The 20,738-nt window shown below is 51.5% G+C and overlaps 1 protein-coding gene across 10 annotated transcripts in view; it reads right to left on the bottom strand.

Moving 5' to 3' along the window:
- The window catches only part of ANKS1A (ankyrin repeat and sterile alpha motif domain containing 1A), a 74,177-nt gene that overhangs the window by 21,835 nt on the left and 31,604 nt on the right, over window positions 1–20,738 (bottom strand). For 8 of the 10 annotated variants that reach the window (XM_064399073.1, XM_064399064.1, XM_064399065.1 and 5 more), the window contains 3 exons: window positions 19,969–20,086; window positions 13,752–14,323; window positions 3,625–3,691 (listed from right to left, as the gene is read on the bottom strand). In XM_064399073.1, coding sequence (XP_064255143.1) covers window positions 3,625–3,691; window positions 13,752–14,323; window positions 19,969–20,086 — 757 coding nt within the window. Of the gene's footprint in view, window positions 1–80; window positions 2,085–3,624; window positions 3,692–3,772; window positions 3,952–13,751; window positions 14,324–19,968; window positions 20,087–20,738 lie in introns of those variants that run through there. The other 2 variants (XM_064399072.1, XM_064399071.1) reach the window with 2 other exon arrangements.

The raw sequence follows: 20,738 nt of genomic DNA, 5'->3' as shown, positions 1-20,738 counted from the left end.
TTGAACAGGGAGAAACCGTTCAGGCGGTAGCAGCGGCACTCTGAGGAGGACAGATGGCATTGCCACATCATAGTCATTACCATAAAGAAACTCAAAAAATTATGCTCAGAGTACAACAAATCGGCGGGCAGACAATTCCTCCTGTGTGCACAGAGCATGGACAACGAGCTCGCGCTGCCTCGGCGGGCTCCGGGTGCAAATCTGTGCTGCGGTTCACACTCAGAAAAGAAACTCCTCGCCCGGGCAAAGATTCAGAGGAGCTGCTGGGGCGCTGAGATCACAGGCACTGCTGTCAGGGCTCGCCAGGCGAGCACATGAAGCCCAACCCCACGGGGATGCGGATCCCCTCCTCGGCTCAGCGGAAGGGGGCGGGAGGAGAGCAGCAAACTTCCACCCGAGGCATTCCCAGGCAGTCGCAGGTGCGAGGGAAAGGAGCGGAGCTGTGCCAGTCCTCTCATGTGAACACCTCTGGATACAGCCCCAGCTCAGCAGGGAGCACGGAGCAGCCTGAGAGGAAAGAGCTTCATGCAGCCGAGGCAGCTCGGACACGGTGGATGCTCGGGGAAGCAGCAGGAGCCCAGGCAGAGCGGCTGTCCGCGGGAAGACACGCAAGACAAAGGAAGCACAGACTGCAGCAGCCGAGAGAAAGGGCTTGTGCTCTTCCTCCCCAGCAGTCCTGAGAGAGGCAAACCATGGCAGGGGCTTCGTCTCGCCGTTGCTGTGCTATGGGGACCCCAGGCTCGTGTCTGGCAGCCCTGGCTCTGTCATTCTACCAGCGATCCGATCACTTGGCATTCCAGCACGCTGCCAGGACCTCTTGGCATTCCAGCAGGCTGGCCCCAGAGAGCCCAGCCCCACCTCTGCACCGTGTGACAGCACAGCCAGGACGGTTCTCACCCAGCGCTGCTGCTCCTGCCAGGTGTTGGGCACACACCTGGATTTGCCCTTCCTTCATTTTCTTCGGCCGAGCGCAGCCGCCGCATGGAGCCCCTCGCTCAGACAGCGAGCAGCTCTGCAGGAAGGAGGCATTTCGGTTCCCTGCTTCCGAGCCCACAGCAAAAGGAAAAAAGCAAATGCAAGCACGCTCTCTCCTCTTCCTGCAGCAGCTCAAGTCCGAGCCATGCCCTGGCACCTCCCCCTCAGCCTCTGATAAAGGAGATTTCTCACAACACCTATGGAAGCCCTGGCAGATGAGCTCTCCCTTCCCTCATCCCTGGGATGAGTCCAGTGACTTGTTACTCTCCTCTAGTAAAGCTCAAGACCTTAAGTATGACAAAAAAAAGTTCAGAGATCTCCTTTTCATCAGGGAATTTGCTATGCAAGACAGGCGGATTTCCAGGCTCTCTGGCACGTCTGATTCCAGCATGGATGCAAAGAAAAGGATGATCAGGAGACCCCCGTTTGCTTCCTTTGAACCTTCAGGTCAGCTGAAGCAGTTTGGTACCTTCCAGCCATCCCTCCCCTCTGTGCTGCAGTGGCTGCACACACGGAGAGCTCACGGTGTCACCTGCAGATTGCTGGGGTAATTCCTGCTGTCTGCTCCTGGGGGCTGCTCCTGTGCCGGTCACAAAACGCTTCTGCCTCCCTGCCCTGAGGCAGCCCGTGCTCCGGGGCAGCAGCTCAGCCCGGACTGTGTGCCAGCAGCTGCTGCTCTCCGGGTCTCCAGCTCCCCTCCATCCTCTCCGCGCGGTCCCTGCGCTCCGCCGGCTGCGGCGGCTTTGTCTGAGCCGCCAGCCCCACGCTGTCCCTCCCTTCTCCTCATCCTCTCCCCCCTCCCAGTGCTCCCACCCGCCGGGAGGGAGGCAGCGGCTCCGTAACTCTCCACTGGAAATCACTGACTGCTCAATATTTACGCGATGATGGACAACGCGGCTTGGGGGTTTTAAAAAATGATGTCACAGGTTTGCTCCGACAGATCCAAGTGATTTGTGGCTGGCTCAGAATTAATTTATCAAGAGAGAGGTGAGGAAGTGCTTGCTGCCTACCACAGCATTCCTGGGAGCTGTCGGGGTATTGGCAGAGAGAATGAAACCACAGCAGCTCCTTCTCCTGAGCTCCTGAATTTAATTTTTAAAATTATTTACTCTATTCAGCCTTGCATGCACCTGTAAATACATTTCTGCTTTCAGTAGGGAAACCTACAGTGACACCAAGTGCAGGTTTTCTGTTCACAAAACGCTTTCAAGTCATGACAAAATGAAGAGAGGGAAGTAATTGGAGGGGGGGAATGGAGGGGTTCCTTTAAAAAGAGAAGAACAGACACCTAAAACATCCCAGACTGAAAACTGAGATGCCCCAAATACATCTGATATTTGTGTGTTACAAGGATGATACGAGAACAGAAGAATCACGGTACTTGTGCCCCCTGGCAAGATCCTGATCACAACTTCTGGCTGAAACAAACTCCTATTTCTCAGCTCCATCCTTCCCCTTATGCTCCACTCCACATTCTGGGAACCCTGCCTTTGAGAGGCCTGCAGCTGGCAGAGGGGAAACGTGTGGGCAGAGCTGGAATGCTGAGGGCATTCCCAAAGCTGTGCTGCCTCCTGCAAGGCTCTTCTCAAGCCCCACAGCACAGAGAGGAAGAGGCTGCACAGGAGGGATCCCAAACGGAGTGTGACAGAGCACAGCCCATGGGAAAACCCCTGGCTCTGGGACAGGGCAGCTGCAGGGCAGCAGGGCTGCTCCAGGGTGTCCACCCTGCTGAGCACTCCCTGCACAGCTGCAGCTCTGCAGGAGCCCTGCCTCTGCCTCTCTCCTCCCTGTCAGACCTTTCCCCAGTGCTATTGATCCATCACAGCCTGAACCGGTGTGGGAAGGGCTGTCAGAGCAGGGAGCAAACCCACACAGAGCTTCAACTCCTCTGCAAAGCCATCTGATCCTGGAATGCAGAGCCTGAATCAGGCTGAACTCCCACTGGGAACAGTGGGTTCCTCCCCACCTAAGCAAAAACCTGAGTGACAAATGGGTATGAGGTGAGCTCTGTCACAGCCCGTGTGAGCTGCGTGTGCGGATCTGTATTAGCATCTCATCAGGAGGAGCTGCTGCCCATCCACAGCCAGAGCTCTTCTGCTGCAGCAGGCTGGAGGTGAAGGATTTAAAAGGACAGAATCCCCCGTGCTGGCAGCTCTCCAGCAAGCTTGAGTTCAGATTTTGCTCACGACTCAAAGGCAGAGAAGGGAATTCACATTTTAAGGGTTGTCCAAGAGCCTTGTTCAGTGGGGGTAGTGCAGGTGCACTTAGAAATGCCCACATCACCCTCCCCCAGGCACCTGGCAGATCAGCCACATGCAAAGGGCATGGCCACCATGGCACCCACACTGACCCACCACTGGCACCATCCAGCCTGCTCAGCACAGCTGCTGCCCTCACAGAACGAGCTGGGAGCAAAACCCTGCAGCTGCATTCTGTAAAATTAAAGGAGTCTTCCCAAGGAGTGTAGAATTAAAATTGCTGGCAGCAGCATTGAGCATCATGTGGGAAGCCAGGTCTGCTCCTCCTGTGCCAGAGCATTCCTCTCCCTCCCAGAGCCAAAGCAGGTTAAAGACATCCACACACAGGAGCCAGCAGCTTGATTGTGTGCAGATCACAGCCAGGACAGACAGACACATGCTGGGTACACACCTGAGATCCTGTGCTGCTCCTGGGAGAAGTCAATGCCTTCGCCGATGGAACTCATGATCTTCTCAATCTGGAAATGAAAAAAAAGAAAAGCATGTGTTGCATTATTAATAAAGCTTTAGGAAAAGGTAAAAGCAGCTCAGGATTTCACCTCCCACATGGCAGCTGAAGAAATCCAGGAAAGGATGTTAAGGTCTCTCTGGACTAGAAGAGGCACCCTGGACACCTTGCTGGGGTAGGTTGTTGTTGGGATGGATGGCTCACAAGGGATATGGAGAGCTTGAGGCTCTGCAGAGCCTTCCCTTCCACAACTTGCCAGTGCCTGGAAATAAAAAGCTTCAAGAAAATCCCTCAGGAGCAGAGCCCGGGGGTGAGGAAGGAGCCCCAAACTCCTCCCTCACCCTGCAGGAGCACACAGCCCCCAACACCAGCAGTGAAGCTGCAGCAGTGCTGTCACCCCCTCCTTGCCAGCAAGCAGACTGGGAGCTCAGCTTCCCCACACTCTGGTTTGTTGGGCATTTTTGTTTTGGCTTGATTTATTTTTTAAACCACCCCATTTCCCAGTGCTATGCATGGAGCAGGTGTCTTCCAAAGGGTTTGAAAACAGATTGTGTGGGCAACAGCAACAGAGGGCAAATGCCTGAAGGACCCAGGAGAGGGAGCAGGAGACAGCTCCATCAGCTCCATCTCTCTCCTCTCTACAGCTCCAGACAAACCTCAGGCAGTGAGGAAAAAAGGTACAAACTCTGCTGGAATGGGTGTGAGTCCTCTTAAGAGCTGTATAAAAATGGCTGCATTTGCCACACACAGAAGAATAAATTAATGCAGGTTGCAATTCCCAGTGAATTTTCAGGAGACTTCCTTAAATGAGAAGAGAAACTTTTCAAGCAATTCTTGAGCAGAATTGGTAAATTGAGGCTTCCAGTGCAGTGGTGCAGAGAGAGAACTGACAATTCCCAGGTTAATTAGTAAGAGGAAAGACTTGACAAACTGCAGCTCAGCTGGTCAGTTCAGACCCTTCAATACTCAGCACTGAACTCCACTGTTTCCCAAAGAGAACACACTTGAGAGGCTCAGGGCTGATTGCCTACCCCAGTCTTCGGTCTAAAACTGAGCACAAAATAAAATAAAAAGAAAAAAATGCCTCCAGTAAGACTCCCAAAAGGAAATCTCCCAAGTAAACACCCCTGTGAGGCACTTCTGAGTGGCTGCTACTGAATGCAAAGTGACTGGCCACAGAGTGGGGGAATAAACCTCAACTCTTACTCAACTTTTTTTCTCCTGGTCATTTAAGGACATACTTGGGGAAGGAGTCCAAGTTGCCCTGGACTTCACCCCTGGCTGCCTCTGCCCTGCCTGGCTCTCAGTGTGATGCTGTGTTTGGTGTCCCCACTGCTGTGAGGAGCTCCTGGGGAAGCTGCAAGAGGCTGGATCTGACTGCCATGCACCCTCAGGAGCAGCCTGGAGCTGAGCTCCACCAGAGAGGGGTTTGGGTGAAACAAAAAAAGCTCTTACAAGGCTCCTGCCCAGGCAGATCTCCAGGAAGCCTCTCCTGCAGGGAGCAGCAGCACTGCACTTGCAGGGTTAAATCTCACCAGGGACCAGGCAGTGCTGTGAGCTGTAACAGATTTTAAGGATGCAGGTCCTCTGCCCCTGGAAAACCACGAGGATGAGCACCTCTATTGGGCTTGAAACACAATTAACATCCATTTACTGGGTTTGATTTGAAAATCAGCCTGGGAAAACAATTAGAAGCTCCAGAAGTTTAAGGATATTAAACTTTGCAGATTGGCGTGCATCAGTTCCAGGACAAGGTACATCTCTGAGCTGGAGCTGCTCTTGTACCTTGTCTGGGACTCTCTAGCTGGATTCAAATTGCAAATTAACTCTGAGGCCAAGTTCCTTTGTTTCCATCGTGCTGCCCTCTCCTGATCTGAGAGATTTGATGCTGTCCAGGCTCAGCCCCCAGCACTGCCAGCTCTGCAGTCCCAGCACTGCCTTGAGGACTTGCAGGTGCCTCTGAAGCACTGAAACACCCACGACCTTTTCCTCAAAAGCAGGGAATTGCCTTGTGCTATATAAAACTGAATGGAAATTAAACAATCACGTGGCAGAGGATTACCTTTCCCAACTCCCCTTTGCCAAGCACTGCTCACAGTTAGGCACAGTCCCAGCTATTACCATGACTGCAGAGGGAAATCCTGCCCTGCCCTCGGCTCTCCACGAGAAGCAAACACCTCAAACAGACTCACACACCACTTCAAACATGGGTTTATGGCTGACCAGCTTGATTTAACTGTTAGGAGGCTGCAAAGAGGAGTATGAGGGGAAGGACAAACCTGGAGAGGGAACCACTGCTTCAGAGCATCCCTATCCTCTGCAACCTTTCCTCAGCTGCACTCCAGCATGGACGTGGGGCTGAAGAGAAGATACCTTGAAAACAGCCCATGCTACAGTTTTTTAGGCTGTCCTTTCCCACTGGTTAATTATTAAAATACAAAAATACCATGTTTAAATATAGCGCTGCAGCTCAGACTTAGTTGTAGCCTGAACACACAGTTCTGATTTGTTTTGGCTTAACCTGTATTTTTCCACTGAAGCACCAAGTGCCCATCTCTGGTTGTGCTGTGGGGTCGGTTTGGGGTGGGGATTTTATGGTTTATTTGTTTTACAGCCACAGAACTAAAACCATAAAATGCTTCCGCCTTCTAAATGAATACAAGATATCTGTTATCCCTAATGCAGAGGGGCAGCTGGCTCCATGTGGGACAGTGAGGGTGAGGAAGGGAGCCCTCAAACCCCACCAGGGAAGGAGAAACTCCTGCACAGCTGAAGCACTCTGGGAGAAGGAAAGGCTGCAAGGACAGCAGAGTGTCCCTCATTAACCCCATAGCAGGAATGTGCCTGGAAGGAGCTGTGGAGCAGTTACCAGGATTGGAGCTCTTGGATTTATTTTCACATTTGCCTACATTTGGTGAAAGACACAAACGTCCCAAAAAAAGGAGCTGGGTGTGGCTGAGAGTCCGACTGGGGCGAGCTCTTCCAGGCAGGCAGGGAACATAGCAACTGGCCAGTGCCTCCAAAACAGAGCCTGACTCAAAAACAAACCATCCTGAGCAGAGTTCTGCAACAGAGGAAGAGGCATTTATTTGGACAAGGCCAGCGAGGCCAAGCCAGCCTGGTGGCATGCTGAGGTCTGTCCTGCTGCAGGACAGGAGACATTTCCACAGCAGTCCTGCAGTGACTCCCCACCTCACAGTGCTCGTGGCAGGAGCAGCCAGTGGCTCCTTGCATGGGCAGGATGTCTCCTCTTCTCTGGTCCCAGCCTGCAGGAGCAGCAGGGACACAGGGGTGGACAGTGCAGAGGGCAGTGACCCCCTGTCCCCAAGGGCACACAGTGCCCTGCAGAGCTCTGCTCCACTGCCAGCCCCACTCCACACTCCATCCCTGATGGATGCCAAGCCATGGTGCCCATACTGACCTCTCCAGCTTTTCTTCCCCAGCCACTGCTGAAGTTTGAAGCCAATGAATCCATTGAGAGAGACTGAGGCATTAAACCACCCCCAGTGCTTTTGTCCCCAGAATAAAAGCTTCACACAACATGAGCTGTCTGCCCACACACAGGGCAGGAGCCTCATCTGGACAGCACCAGACTGACCATCACTCTGTCAGGGTGACACTCAGCCAGTCTTGGAGGCACCTTGCTGCTCCTGGAGCTTTCTGAAAGGGGCTTCATGAAACCTCACCAATGCAAATGCAGGAGTTTGTTCTCAGTCTCTGCACGCAGCATCACAGACTGCCAAGGACACAGCAAGGTCACCCTGAGGAACTAAAATCACAGAATCCTCAAACACTTGGGGTTGGAAGGGACCTTAAAGCTCATCCAGTCCCACTCACTGCCATGGGCAGGGACACTTTCCACTACCCCAGGGTGCTCCAAGCCCTGTCCAGCCTGGCCTTGGACACTTCCAGGGATCCAGAGGCAGCCACAGCTGCTCTGGGCACCCCGTGCAACTCCACCTTGTGTGGGTCAATGTCTTCTGCTTCCTCTGTGGCCCCTTCACAAACTGGCAGCTTAAAAATCACCAGTGATTCCTGAGCACCAGAAGAGGATCTGCAGTGCACCTGCACAGGCTCAGGCTCTGGGCAGTGAAGTTACTCAAATAAAGATCTGTAGTTAAATAAAACCACACAGAACCAAGCACACACTATCTGCCATATGGAGGGCATTAGTGCACTATAATGACAGCCTGCAGCAGGAGTATAATTAAGAATATAGCAGGATTCCCATTATAAATCCTTATTACTGAGGGTTCATAACCTACTGTACAAACCCGCCCGGGGCTCAGGCTCAGCAGACAAGAGCAGCTCCAGCAGCAGATTTCAGTCTCAAAAGCTACTTACAAAGTTGGGTGGAAAGGTTATCACTCTTTTAAATTTCTGCAATTCCAGCAGAGTGTCAAGAGTTAAGACTTCATTATTTCCAACCTTTAACAGCTGGGGGATGGGGCAGATTTGGTTTCAAATACACCCCAGTGATGGTGTGAGCTCTAAATTCCAGGTGAGAACCATGGGCACGTGAGGTTGACAGATGATGCTGTGGCAGCACAGAATCACTGACATTTCCATTCTGTACCAATACCACAGCAAATCTCACATCACTGACTGATAGTGCAGGAGGAAGGGAGGCTGCTCAGACTCAGCTGGGATATGCCCTGGAGCAGAAGAATGGCAGGATTGCAGCATCCACCAGCACATCTGAAAGGGATGGAGCAAGAGTGGGATCTGGGATGATACCTGCTGACTCCTTAACACAGGTACAGATCTGCAAAATTTGGATTTGGGCCATGAATCTCATTTCTAAGTTGGTGACAGCCCATAAACCACCTCTGGTTCAGTTTATGATGCTTCAGCTTCTGTTCTCCCACTGCCATCCCATGGAGCACGTGGCTCATATTTCACTGCTCAATATATTCCATGTCTCCAAAAGACACCAGCCTGTATGAACTCAGCATAACAAACACCAGAGGCCTGGAAAACATAATGCTCCATTTATTAATTCCAAGCTAAACTGCACCAGCCAGTTGTTCACGGCACATTTGAGCACTGAACCCAGAGTTGCTGTGCTCCATCCTCCCCCAGCAGCCTTCCACAGCACAGAGACTTGCTGAATTTATTTCAAATCATTCTGCAACTGTTCACCAGTGATAAAGGCAAACACATTTTCTGGCTTAATATGGTCTCTGAGAAATTCATTTGGATGGGGACCAGGGCCTGTTGCTTCACGCCACTCTCCAGTCTCTGTTTTTGTACAAATCCCAAAGTTACAAATCCAAACATGTACCAAAAGGAACTCCTGGTATAAACTTGAATTTCACAACAGCGTGTGATGGAGCTGCAGCATCACAGCCCTCCAAATATCAATATAGCTTTGACAAACAGTAAAATCCAACACTGACATGATGAAGACAATGGCCACACAAATGTAGCCACACATCTGCCCACAGCAGGGAAACAACTGGACAAAAGCTACTCTGAGTCACAATAAAAAAGGAAAACCCCCCAGAAAGCCTTGAATCAATCTTTGCATATTCCTGCATCCCAACACAAACCCAAAGCAACATGAGGCTCTCAAGCAAGGCTGGCTCTGGCCTGTGGGACAGAGCAGTGAAGCTGCTCCAGGCTGGACAGATTTAAAGACTTTTTTAAAAAGAAAAGCTTCAGAAGTGCTGGAAGATGTGACATAAAGCGGAAGAGAAGATAATGAAGGACTGGATTTAGTAAGGACACTGTGGCTGGACATTTCTGTTCCTGAAAAACAAAAATGTCCCCAAAACGCCAGCGATCACAAGGTTGTTACATAACCAAAACATCCGTCAGAGCACCCATCACTCACACGAGAATGAAAAGCTTCTGATTCACAAATATTGAGCTCACACACTTGAGAAGCTCCCAGAAACACACACAGAGGTGGATGGAGCTGCTGTAGTGGCAAACATCACCCCTGTTGTGTCCAACCCTTGCTGCTGGAACAAGGCATGCCTGGTCTTTACATTGGCCTTTCAGCACACGCTTTTCCTGTCAAACCAGTAAATTGTCTTACACTGGCTTGGATTGGCTTAGTTCCACGTTGGCACACAATCCCAGCAGGTCTGGCCTTTGCAGCAGATTTAAAAATGGTGGAAACACAAAAGCTTTCACTTCAAAAAGTTCATCAGGCTGGAGGAAATCTCACCACTGGGGGCAAAGAGAAGACATTGGACATGAGGGATGATGTAAGATTTCCTGACCTTAGCACAGGAAAACCAGGAGGAAACATTGGGACCTGGAGACAATAGAATAATCAGCCCAATAATTAAGCTGATTAAGACCCTGCTGGCCATGCTTGTTTAGCAGAACTAAGACCAAAAATACTGACCCCACTACTGCTCCTGCCCTAGAAAAAAGTGAATTACAACGATTTCAGGCAAAGGGGGAACTGGAATGTGAGCTGAGGGCAAGGGACACCCAGGGAGAACTCAAGCCATCCTGCCTGGTCCAAACCCAGGGCAAGCTGAGATTTGAACACCTGAACCAAGAGAATAAATGAAACATTTTGGGAGGCAGAGGCTGATGCCTGAGCTTTTACACTGTGCAATTTCACCAGGCACAAAACCAGCAGCTCTTCCTGAGTAACAAGGGGAATATTTGCATTTTCTTTCAAGGGTGCTGGCTGGCAGCTCTGAATTTCAACTCCTGGGTGTTTTAAGGCAGTGGCAGGTTTTGCATCAAAAGCTTTCCAGAAAGTTTCACATTTCAATGCAAATGTTGTTAATCCTCCACAGCGAGCCTGTAATTAAGACACTGATTCCACAGGGTACTGCAGCACCCAACAGTCCAGACAAGGTTTAAAGGCACCCACCCACAGCAGCCACAACCTCCACCAAGTTCCATCCCAGCTCCAAGCCTCAGATGTGCCATCTGCTCCTGGCATCCATCCTCAGGGGACATCAACAGCCCCAAAACAGGTCAGGTCCTGGTGAAACACCACATCATCCATGGTTACAGCAGATGCAAAGCATTCTTTTCACAGGAGACACGGAGCACCACTGCAGTTAGTCATCAGAGATGAATGTCCAGTGCCATAATTAGCTACAAAATATTCATTAGTTCTCCAGCTTATTCACTTAGGAGAAAAAAAAAAAAAAGTGGTGGACTGTGCACCTCCTTTTTCTAAAAAAACCTAAAGTGATGTGCATGTTTTATTCAGTTCCCTAAATTTTTTGAAGGATGTTTAAGCTCTTCCTAGGAGGACTTAGGTCAGAACACAGAACTGCAACCTCTTTTTGTGAGATGGGTACTGGAACCTCCAAAATTCAAATTCAGCATTGGAACAGATGACTTGACAGCAGGCAGCTGGAAGTGGAGGACGTCAGGGGATTTTAAGGGATGTCAGGAGCCAGGTCTGTGGTTAATTCCCAGCAGCATTCCTTGTTCTTTGCACTGATCATTTAACAGATCGTTTTTCTTACCAGCACCTAAAGGGCAGAAGAGCAGCCCCAGGCCCTGAGTGCAGCCATCCCTGCTCAGAGCCTGGAGCATGAGCCAGGCTGCAGGGCAGGTCTGGAGCTGCTCTGGAGGGCAGGAAGGCAGAGCAGAAGCAGGTTAATCTGCCCTGAAGAGGGGGCTGGCAGTGGGGCTGGGGGCAGAGGGGGACTTTCAGAGATGCAAATGCAGATTGTTCTGTACCAAACCCCTGTGAGCTGCCCCACTCACCCCTCTCTGCTCAATACTCATGAGCCAGTGATGAAAACCAAACCCATCACTTCAGCCCACAGACAGGTTTGGAAGGATTCAAATATTTCTGCTGACTGAGCGTTGCATCCCCTCACATGCCCCCACCCTGCTTTCAGAGCAGGACCGAGCATTTTCACTCCTCATCCCCCAGGGCAATACCTGGATGTTGGATGTGAGTTTCTCTGCCTTGCCACACACAAGTCCCACCTGGCAGCAGCTGCAGGGGCTCCACTGGGGCATTCCCAGGGTCAGCAGCAGATGGGACAGGGGCTGAGCGGGCTCCTGGACAGCACAGAGCACAAAGCAACACCCTGGGCCAGCTCCTTGGAGCAGGGGAGCTGCAACTGGGAACGGGGATGAGCTTTGCCAAGTGAATAATTCCTTCCCCATCCCACCCTTTTGGCAAAGCCAGCACCACCTTCCACTTCCAACAAAGGGCATTGGCAGCGCTCTGCCAGGGCAAGGACGTGACCCTTTGCTCACAAGCAGCAGAATTTCAGCCACCACAGCCCAGAGCAGGGTCAGCTCAGGCTCTGCTGCAGGTCTCATCTGTCCAGGGACACCACAGATCCCTCCCCAAGCCCCTGTGCCCTGCACAGAAACACCTACTGCTGGCCAGAGTCCTGAGCTTGCTGGGCACAGCTGGGAGCTGCACATGGATCACTCCTCTCCTCATCACCTGCATAAAGGCCATTAAAATTAACAGAATAATATAAATCTGCCATTGTTTCCCCTCTGCACAGAGGGAAAGCCAAACCACTGCTAACAGGGGTGGCTCAACAAGGTTTCTATTGCCCTGGTAAATGCAGAGGCTGCAAGTTGCATCCAGTTCTGAGCAGCTGCATTATCCCTTCCAGGGAACTAATCTGACACACAACCACAGAATTACATTTATATTATAATCTCACTGATGCCATTAGGACCAGCCAGAATTTTTTAAAAGTGAGACCTGCCTCACTGCAGACAGATGTGAATTTTTCACATTCTTTCTCTGATTTCCTCACCTAAACATGAGAGGAAGGAAAAGCAGATTCCTCTCCTGGGGCTTGTCCGGCTGCCTCAGGGGAAATGAGGGATTTGTTTACAGGCAGGAGGAAGCAGCTCTGAGGGTTCATCTGAGCAGAGGAAGCAGAGGCAGTGCAGGCAGCTCAGCACTTGACCTCTGCTACCAATGCAGTCGTGCCAAAGGCTTCTGCCCTTTCAGTGTCTGCTGCAAACAGCTCAAATAAAAGCACAGGGAATTATCCAGCCCTTCCAAAGAACCTTCTGCTGCTGAGCCTTTCCCTAAGCCACGGTTCAACTGACCTGGGCAATTAACAGCAAAGCCTCTCCAGCCCAAGCAGCTGCAGAGGAAAATATCCATTTGGCAACCCTGAGACCCGGCAGGGAGTGAGGGGGAGGCAGAGAACGGACCGAGGGATGGATTCTCACGTTGCTTTTAGCATCTCTAAATACCTCCCTCTTCCCCAGATGATAATTTTCTCTCGGAGTCAGGGCTGGAGAGGCAGCTGAGAGTCAGGCAGTGCAGGGGCACAACCCTCCCCCGGGCTTGCACGCCTGGCACACGCGGCTCCACACCCCCAGCACCACGCCAGGGCTTTCCGCTCCTTTTCAGAGTACAAAGAGTGGTTCATCCGAGCTTATCTCTTCTGCAGCCCCACTTCTCCCAGCACAGAATCATCCCCAAAGAATGTTTCAGTAATGCTGCGGTGCTGAATTTCAGAGGGACACTTAATCTTGCCCCAGTGGCTCTCCAGGGCCAACTTTCTGAGCATGAAATATTTAACTGTCCGTGGGCGTCCGCTATGATAATAAAGTGACTGCTAACCAGCCGCTGAAATGAGCGTGTGAGGAGGAGAGCAGGAGCTATCAAATACACAAACCAGCCTAATTACTGTCTTCCTTCCATCCCCATGAACCCCTGGGCACTGCTCACACTCCCCAGCAGCAGGGACCCAGCAACACCACACTTCCAAGGCATTGGGATAATCAACAGGGAAGAACTGAGAGGAGAAAATCAGGAGAAAGGTTGGTGAAGGGCACTGTTTTCAAGACTTTCTCATTTTGCGGATGTGGAAATGTGTCTGGCTTGCCTAAAAGAAACCAAGCCCTGTATTTGAGAAAAAAAAGTTTGAAACTACTTGCAATTCTGCTACTCCCCCACTCCAACAAACTTTATCTTTTGGCACTAACACCTTGCAGACTCCCAGGTGAGCGTATGCCTGTGAACGCCTTGCGAGAGTTAGCGGAAGCAATGGAACCCACCCAGGACCCCTGAGGGCAGCGTGGCACAGGGGAACTCCTGCTGCACAGTCATTCCTGGCACAGAGGCTCTTCAGCAAGCTCAGCCTTACCTCATCCCACTCGGAAGCGAAGGACGGGGACTTCTCCAGCCGCTTCTTGCCGGTGCTGCAGTTGGAGAGCGATTCGCTGCGGCTCCCCATGGCATCGTCCTCCGTCGGGGAGCAGGTCAGCAGGTCCGAGTCCGACTTGGACAAGCTGCGGCTGAGCTTGAGCTCGGCTTTGGGCTTGCTGCCCGGGTGGGCTCTGCCCACAGCTCTGTCCCCCTCTGGCTCAGCAGCGCCGGGGTGCTGCTGCTGCTGCACGTGGGGCGTGCCGGCGGCGGCGGGATCCGCCCGGCTGACGTGCTGCACCGTGGCGTACACCACGGTCTGCGTGGGGTCCGGGGGGCTGCTCCGAGCTGCTCCCGACGAGGCTAGCTCAGCATCCTCCAGCTGCATAGCAGTGGGGTGGCTCGTGGCTTCCGCGTCCCCCTTCTCCTCGGAGGAAGCGAGCCTGAAAGGGTCCTCGCTTATCTCGCAGATTGGCGAAGAGCCGTGGAGCAAGCCTGAAAACTGCTCTGGCACCTGGATGTCCTGGCTCTCAGCAGAGTCCTGGCTGCGGCCGCCGCTGCTCCTCCTGTGGTCTTCGAGGGGATGAAAGCAGAGAGGAGGGGGAAGTTAAAAACATGGAAGAAGCAGCAGCAAAATTCCAGCTCTCTCCCTCAGCAAGGGAGGGAGAGATCTAAAGAGGGAACAGTTCCGTATTGTTCCGCGTGCTCGACTTGTACCCGAAGTCATGGCATTTATGAAATTCCAAACACTGGCCCGATTTACGCAATCTGGCAGCTCTCCGTGTTTTTTATTCCTGTTAACACTAACTATCAGGCCTTGCTATATAAGGCCAGGAGAAGTGCTAACTATATCCTGCAGAGAGAGCAAGTGAGGTGGGAGCAGCAGGGACGGAGGCTCCTGGAACATCTGATCCCTTTCCATAAAGGCCAAAGCGTTATTTAGAGCCGCGCGCCCGGCTCTTGGCACGGGCTGCAGGGTGGGAAAACGCCTGGACTGCAACCGACCTGCGAGTTCCAAAATCCGCTCCCAAAAAAACCCACTGCTTCCCTCCCTGGTGGCTTCCGAGTTTAACCTCTCCTCCCTGCTCAGGGGAGAGAAGTAAACAGTTTATGCAAGGAAAAAAAGTTTGAGCAAAAAGTCTCTTTTGCAATGAACTGAGCACAGAGTGGTCAGAGCTGGTGGAGCACTGGCTGCCCCAGAAATGTGACACTGGCTCCCAGCTCCTCCTGCCCCAGCAACCTTAATATCAGGTACCAGGGTCCTGCATAAACCATGAAGAATTGACTGATCCCAAGTGCTGAGCGTGCACACACACACACAAACATGCACTCACCTTTGTCACAGCTGAACGAGCAGTTCAACTGCAGAAGCAAAACTTTGTCAAGCTAACAAGTCTAACTTTGGTTTCCTAGGATTCCTTCACCCTCTCAGCATTGCTTGTGAATTTTAACTGCTTCCATTTAGTGCTGAAGAAACTCTTCAGTCTGAGAACTAAAAATTGATACTGCAAAGGAACAATACAGCGAAACGCTCCGATAATGAGGCTCTGAAGGGCAGGGAGGATGTTTGGATCTGAAGAGGAAATCACTGCTTTGCAGACAGCAGCTCTGGGAAGCCAAGGCAAAGGAACCCTCCTTTCCGTGAGCAAAACAGTGAGTTCCACTAAAGCAGCCTGCTAGCAGCAGCAGAGAGCCCAGCTCAGCTCCCAGCACCTTTCCAGCACCAAGCCTCACCAGGGGATTTTCAAACACCAATACCCACTGGGATTTGTGGTCTGTCCTCACCAGAACTGGACAGGAAAGGGCGGAATTAATTATTTGCTTTTCTGTGGGGGTCCCAGGTACCCCATGCCTGATGAGGATGGTGAATCCTCTCGCAGGCACAGGAAGGCCAGGAGCAGCCACAGCCCTCACTGGGATCAAGTGATGTGAGGGATTATCTCATCCTGGATCCTATGAGTTAGAGATTCCAGGACAGTGAAGTAGTTGTTGACTCTCTTGCACAGGCACACAAACCACCAGTTCTGTGACTGGAGCTGCCAAGGGGGAGGCAGGTCCCAGTGCTGGCTGAGAGGCACCAGCAGCAGCACCCCAGATTACAAGGCCAGACTAGCCCCAGCTACTTTGCATAAAGCTCTGAAGCTCCAGTGCTGGAGAGAAACCTCAGAGGATGAACCTCAGAGGAGATCAGATGTGCTGCATTCACAGGACAGACTGGTACTAATGCAAAGCCACAGAGAGGTGAGCAAGACAGTCACATAAACCTGTGAGGAAAGAAAAACTTCTGCAGTTTTTCTCCCAACCTCTTCCCTTCCTTGGAAACCATTTCTTCCATGCCCCAGCTGAACCTTTACTGACATTTCTGCTGCAGGCAGAGAGGAGGCTGGCCAAAGTTTGTGCCACGTGCTGTAACACTTGAGTCCAGCCAGAACAAAGTGCTCCAAATCCAGCTCCAGCACCTCACAAAAGGGCTCCTGTTGGACAGGAATCCCAGCCACCCACTCATCTGAGAGCTAAGAGGGACTCTGAAACACAGGGCAGCTGCCAGGGAAGGAAGGGAGCGAGGGCAACAGCACTTGCTCAGAAATTGTGAGAAACATCTTGAAGGAGACATTTCAGAGCCTGCTCTGAAAGCTGCAGACAGAAGAACTAATGTAGAAAGTCATCTCAGTCTTTTTGTCACTGAGGTGCACAGAGCAGGAACATGCAGGGCTCTCCAGGCCTCTCCTTTCAGGGGATCTGAAAGAATCACCCCCCTCCAGTTTGATGTGAGTTACACTCAGAAAGGGTCCCTAGCACAGGCACTTCTGCCCAGCTCCCTTCACGGATTTCACTCCCTTCACTGATTTTACCCCCAGCACAGATCATTTGACAGATCCTGCCTTTTCCAGCCCCAGCCTGATGCAGGTCTCACCCACAGGAGAGGCTGCTCCCAACCCTTCCTGGGACCAGGAGCCCTTCCTGGGTACAGACTGCCTGCATCCCAGGCAGAATTCCAGTAAGGGCTTCCCTGCCAGCAGCCTGAGGACTCCAGATATGAAGCACCTCCCTGAACACTCCACACTAAGCTGTAACCACCCTGCCTCCACTGGATTTCTTTCCCTCTATATCAACAGCAGGATTTGTCTCACAACCCTGGATTAGGAGAATGAAGCTGTTCCTGCAGCTGCTGCCTGCTCAAGCTCCCCAACCTTAAAATTAGTGAGGGCATACAGCAGCCTCTGATCTGCACGTGGAAAAGGCTGCCTGTGTTACATCATGCCAGAATTTGTCAAGTGAGGAGCAGGACAATCTCCCTCCTGTGAAACAGAAGGCTAGAGGAAGAAGCTGGCCTTGAGGGGTGCAAAAATATCCTTCACCTACAACAGAGCTGAAGCACAGGCCATTCCAGAGCCAGCTAGCTCGTGGGGAGCCCAGCTGAGGATGGCACACTCCTGTGGTAACCTCACCCAGCTCAGTCATTCCAGACAGAGTTTATTCACCTCAGTTTGTGCTTTTTTGCACTCCCCTCTTCAGAAAGGGCAATGAGACACTGGCCTGCTTAGAGAGATCATTAATGTGATTCTGCACAGCACCAAGACAGCAGAAACACAGGCTTGGGCCCGGGATGTGGGACACAAGTCTGTCCTCTGTCCACAGTAACACCACGTGAGGACACAGAGGCTGTGGGTTTGCATTGTCCTTCATCTCACAGCAAACCAAGAGCTGTCCCCAAACCTCTGCCTGCAATAACCAAGTGTCCCCACAGAACCCCCACAGCAATGTCCACCCTGCTGTTTCAGCAGCCATATTCTGGCTCTCAGAAAAGAGTTCCTTTCAATCTCTCTGCAGTGTGTTCTGACTTTATTGCTGGCTCATTCCAGCTCTCTGGTCAGCAGCACAGTCACACTGTGCTGGCTGAACCAGTATAACCACACAGAAAATCTCTTACAGGAGGAAGGGCAAAGTGGGGACTTCGAGCTGGACCTCCTATGGAAGCAGCACAACCTCAACAAGTATCAGTTTGTAATAACTACCAGAAGGCACCAAGTTAGTCCTACCTGCACTGGTCACTGCTGACAACACCTGGGTGTGACTCCTGAGAAGCCAAACAGGTCAAAACTCAACTCTTTTCACCCTCCATTAGGTCTCTCTGGAGGCAGGAGCTGAAAAGTCTCCTCCTGGTCACTCCACACACATTCCTCCTCTTTTGCCTTTTTTTTCACACCCTGCTACAGGGCCTGAGTGTCCTGACTTCAGGCATGTGACTGCACACCCAAGTGGATGGGAGAGCATTTGGCTTAAACCACTTCTGATACTCTGCCCAAAACATGAGGCCAGCTTCCCCCAGTGCTCCAGCATGTGACAGCAGGCTGCTCTAACACACACAAAGGCCACCAAAGCCAGTGGATAATGCCACATTCATCTGCTGGCTGGACACAGGACAACTGGCAGCCAGAGGAACAAAGGCAGCTATCACAGATGAAAGGCACCATTAAACCCACGTGCCTGAAATTCAGCCTTTCTGCTGCCCTGAAACGCCCTTTCAACAGCCACAAGAACCCCAGCCCTCCTCTCCTGACCAAAGGCTGCTCCAGAACTCATCCAGAAGGCCAGACCCTCAGACTGAGAGCCAAGGAGCAGTTCAAAGCCATGCTTCAGCCTGTTCTGTGCCTTGGGATTGAGCTGCTGCCTTTGATGCTCCAGGACTCCTCCGACCCAGAGGTGGGAAAATTCTCCAACACCCCAAGTAAGGCTTTGGTCTCTCCCTCAACTCTTAAGTTTAATTCTGCCACTCCTTAAATTTATCTTCTCCCCTCACCATCAGCCACAGTGCTGACTGCATTTAAAGAATGGGAAAAACAGGGAAGATGAGGAAAAACTCAACTGCATCCTTGGATTTCTCCCACTGTAACAGTGGGAAGAGCTCCAGGCTTGTTACCAACACTTTCCATGGAGTGCAAACCATGAAGTCACAGCTTTGATCTTTCCAACTGTACATCAAAAGATGGGACTCTGCTCTGGATCCATAAAAATCTTCCTGCAACCTCTCCTGCCTTCAGGAGTTCAGGGGAAGAGATCTGCATCAAGAACAGGCAGCTGCCTTACTCTGAGGTTTTATTTTAAGCTGACACATAATTAGGACATACCTCCACCCTACCAATCAAGCCTGGACAGCACAGCCAGGGGAAGGAGTGCTGTTGGAATAACCAGCAATAGCTGCCCACTGATGAAAGCCTATTGCTCAGTGGCTGTTGCCCAAGGACTGTTCCTGGCCCAGACTGCAAAGCACCAACCTGAAAAGCTCTCAAAACTTGCCTCTGGCAGTGAGGGGCTTTGGCAAGTGCTGGTGGGAACACAATGACCTCTTGTGCCACCCAGGAGAGCAGCAGGACCCGAGCAAGGATAGCTATCATGCTGCAAGGAGGGGACAAAAGCTGCAGGTCTGACAAAGCAGTCAGTGAGACATCACCTCAAGTCCTTGTTAGCCCTGTCCATCCTCAGAGGGAGAGGGGTCCCAGTGTGAGAACCCAAACTAAATCCACCCAAATTCCTGCTCAGGACTTCTGCATAAAGCGGAAATCTTTTCACTCTAAACAAATCTTTTGTTGTTATTGTTGAAGGAAAGCCAAAAAGCCAACAACAGCCAAACACAAGAGACAAGGTGTTCCCAGATGCTTTGTAAAACTCAAAAGTCCTTCACAGGGAGTAGAAATTGCCTCAATATCAACCTGTGTACCCCGTGCTCTCAGACAGTTCTAGTTCTCGCTCTACACATTTTTGTTTTCCTCCTCTGTTAGTTTCCATCTCAAATTAGCTCTAACACAGAGCAGGATGTTGATTTTACAGCAGGATAGCAGAAACCTGCAGCGCCAGCTGGATGGAGAACACGGCTCACTGGAACACTCGTGTTGCTCATCTTCCCTGGCAGAGGCACAGCCTCCAGCCTCTCACCCTCTGCCTTTGCTTGGCCAGGCATGAGATTTGGACATTTCTGAGGTCACGGAGCAGATCCTTGCAATCTCTGAACAGTCCTACAGTGGAGCTGCCCTTCCTCTGTGTACACTCTGTACAGGAACGCTCAGAGCTCTCCTTTACACAGAGATCACCAGGAAACACAACAATCACCCTCCAGCCCCCACCCAGCAGAGACTTTCATTGTTCCACTTGCCCTCTGCCCTCATGCTTTCCTGAAGCACATGCAAGCAAACAGCTCTGCTTTTTGGATGGTCACTCACCTTTTGTTTTCCTGTCCACTGCAACCGGCTTTTTAGTTTCTGCTGTAAGCAACAGCTCGTAGGGGTGTTCCTCTTCCTCAGCTCCACTTCCCCTGCTCTTCCCCCGGGCAGCAGAGGCCTAATGAAGAACAGCACAATGTGGTGCTCTGCAAAGCAATGCTTTGTCCCAGCATAAACCCCACAGCCTCTAAGCCAGGGGTTAAGCAAAGAATTGGCAGAGGCGATACCTTCACTGCGAAGTGTGAGCCAAAATGCAATATTCCCCTTTGGGTTTTTTTAACCCCCTCAAAAAAACCCCACCCAAACTCCTTTAGTTTTTAGTATTTCAGGCTGCTGACAGCTTTCCAGCACTGACCAACTGAGCAAGGGCTGCAGACAGCCTGGAGAGGGAAAAGAGCTGAGAGCGTTGTTCCTGCTCATCCCACCTCAGACTCGCTGTTGCTATTGGAATTTGCACAGTCATTCACTTTTTAGCTGCTGGCCCTATTAGGACAGGGCTGGAAAGAACAAAAGCCCAAATCCCTGCCACCCTCTCAGATCTGCATTTCTGACCTCAGGATGTATGGCATATTCAGAACTAAAGAGTCCTCAGGCAGCACTGTATGAACTCAGTTTAACTTCAGGATGTGCAGCAGTGATTGTGCTCATTTAAATCCCCCAAAGCCTCTACTTAGAGCTGGTTTGCAACCCTGGCAGACTCTCCCTGAGCTGCTCTGGAAAGCCACCAGCCATGTGCAGGGATGAGGTTTTGGTGCAGGATCCAGACAAGT

Source organism: Passer domesticus, chromosome 25 (genome assembly GCF_036417665.1).
Source record: "Passer domesticus isolate bPasDom1 chromosome 25, bPasDom1.hap1, whole genome shotgun sequence".
In the NCBI taxonomy this organism is placed as follows: domain Eukaryota; kingdom Metazoa; phylum Chordata; class Aves; order Passeriformes; family Passeridae; genus Passer; species Passer domesticus.
This window is presented reverse-complemented; position numbering and strand designations above follow the sequence as displayed.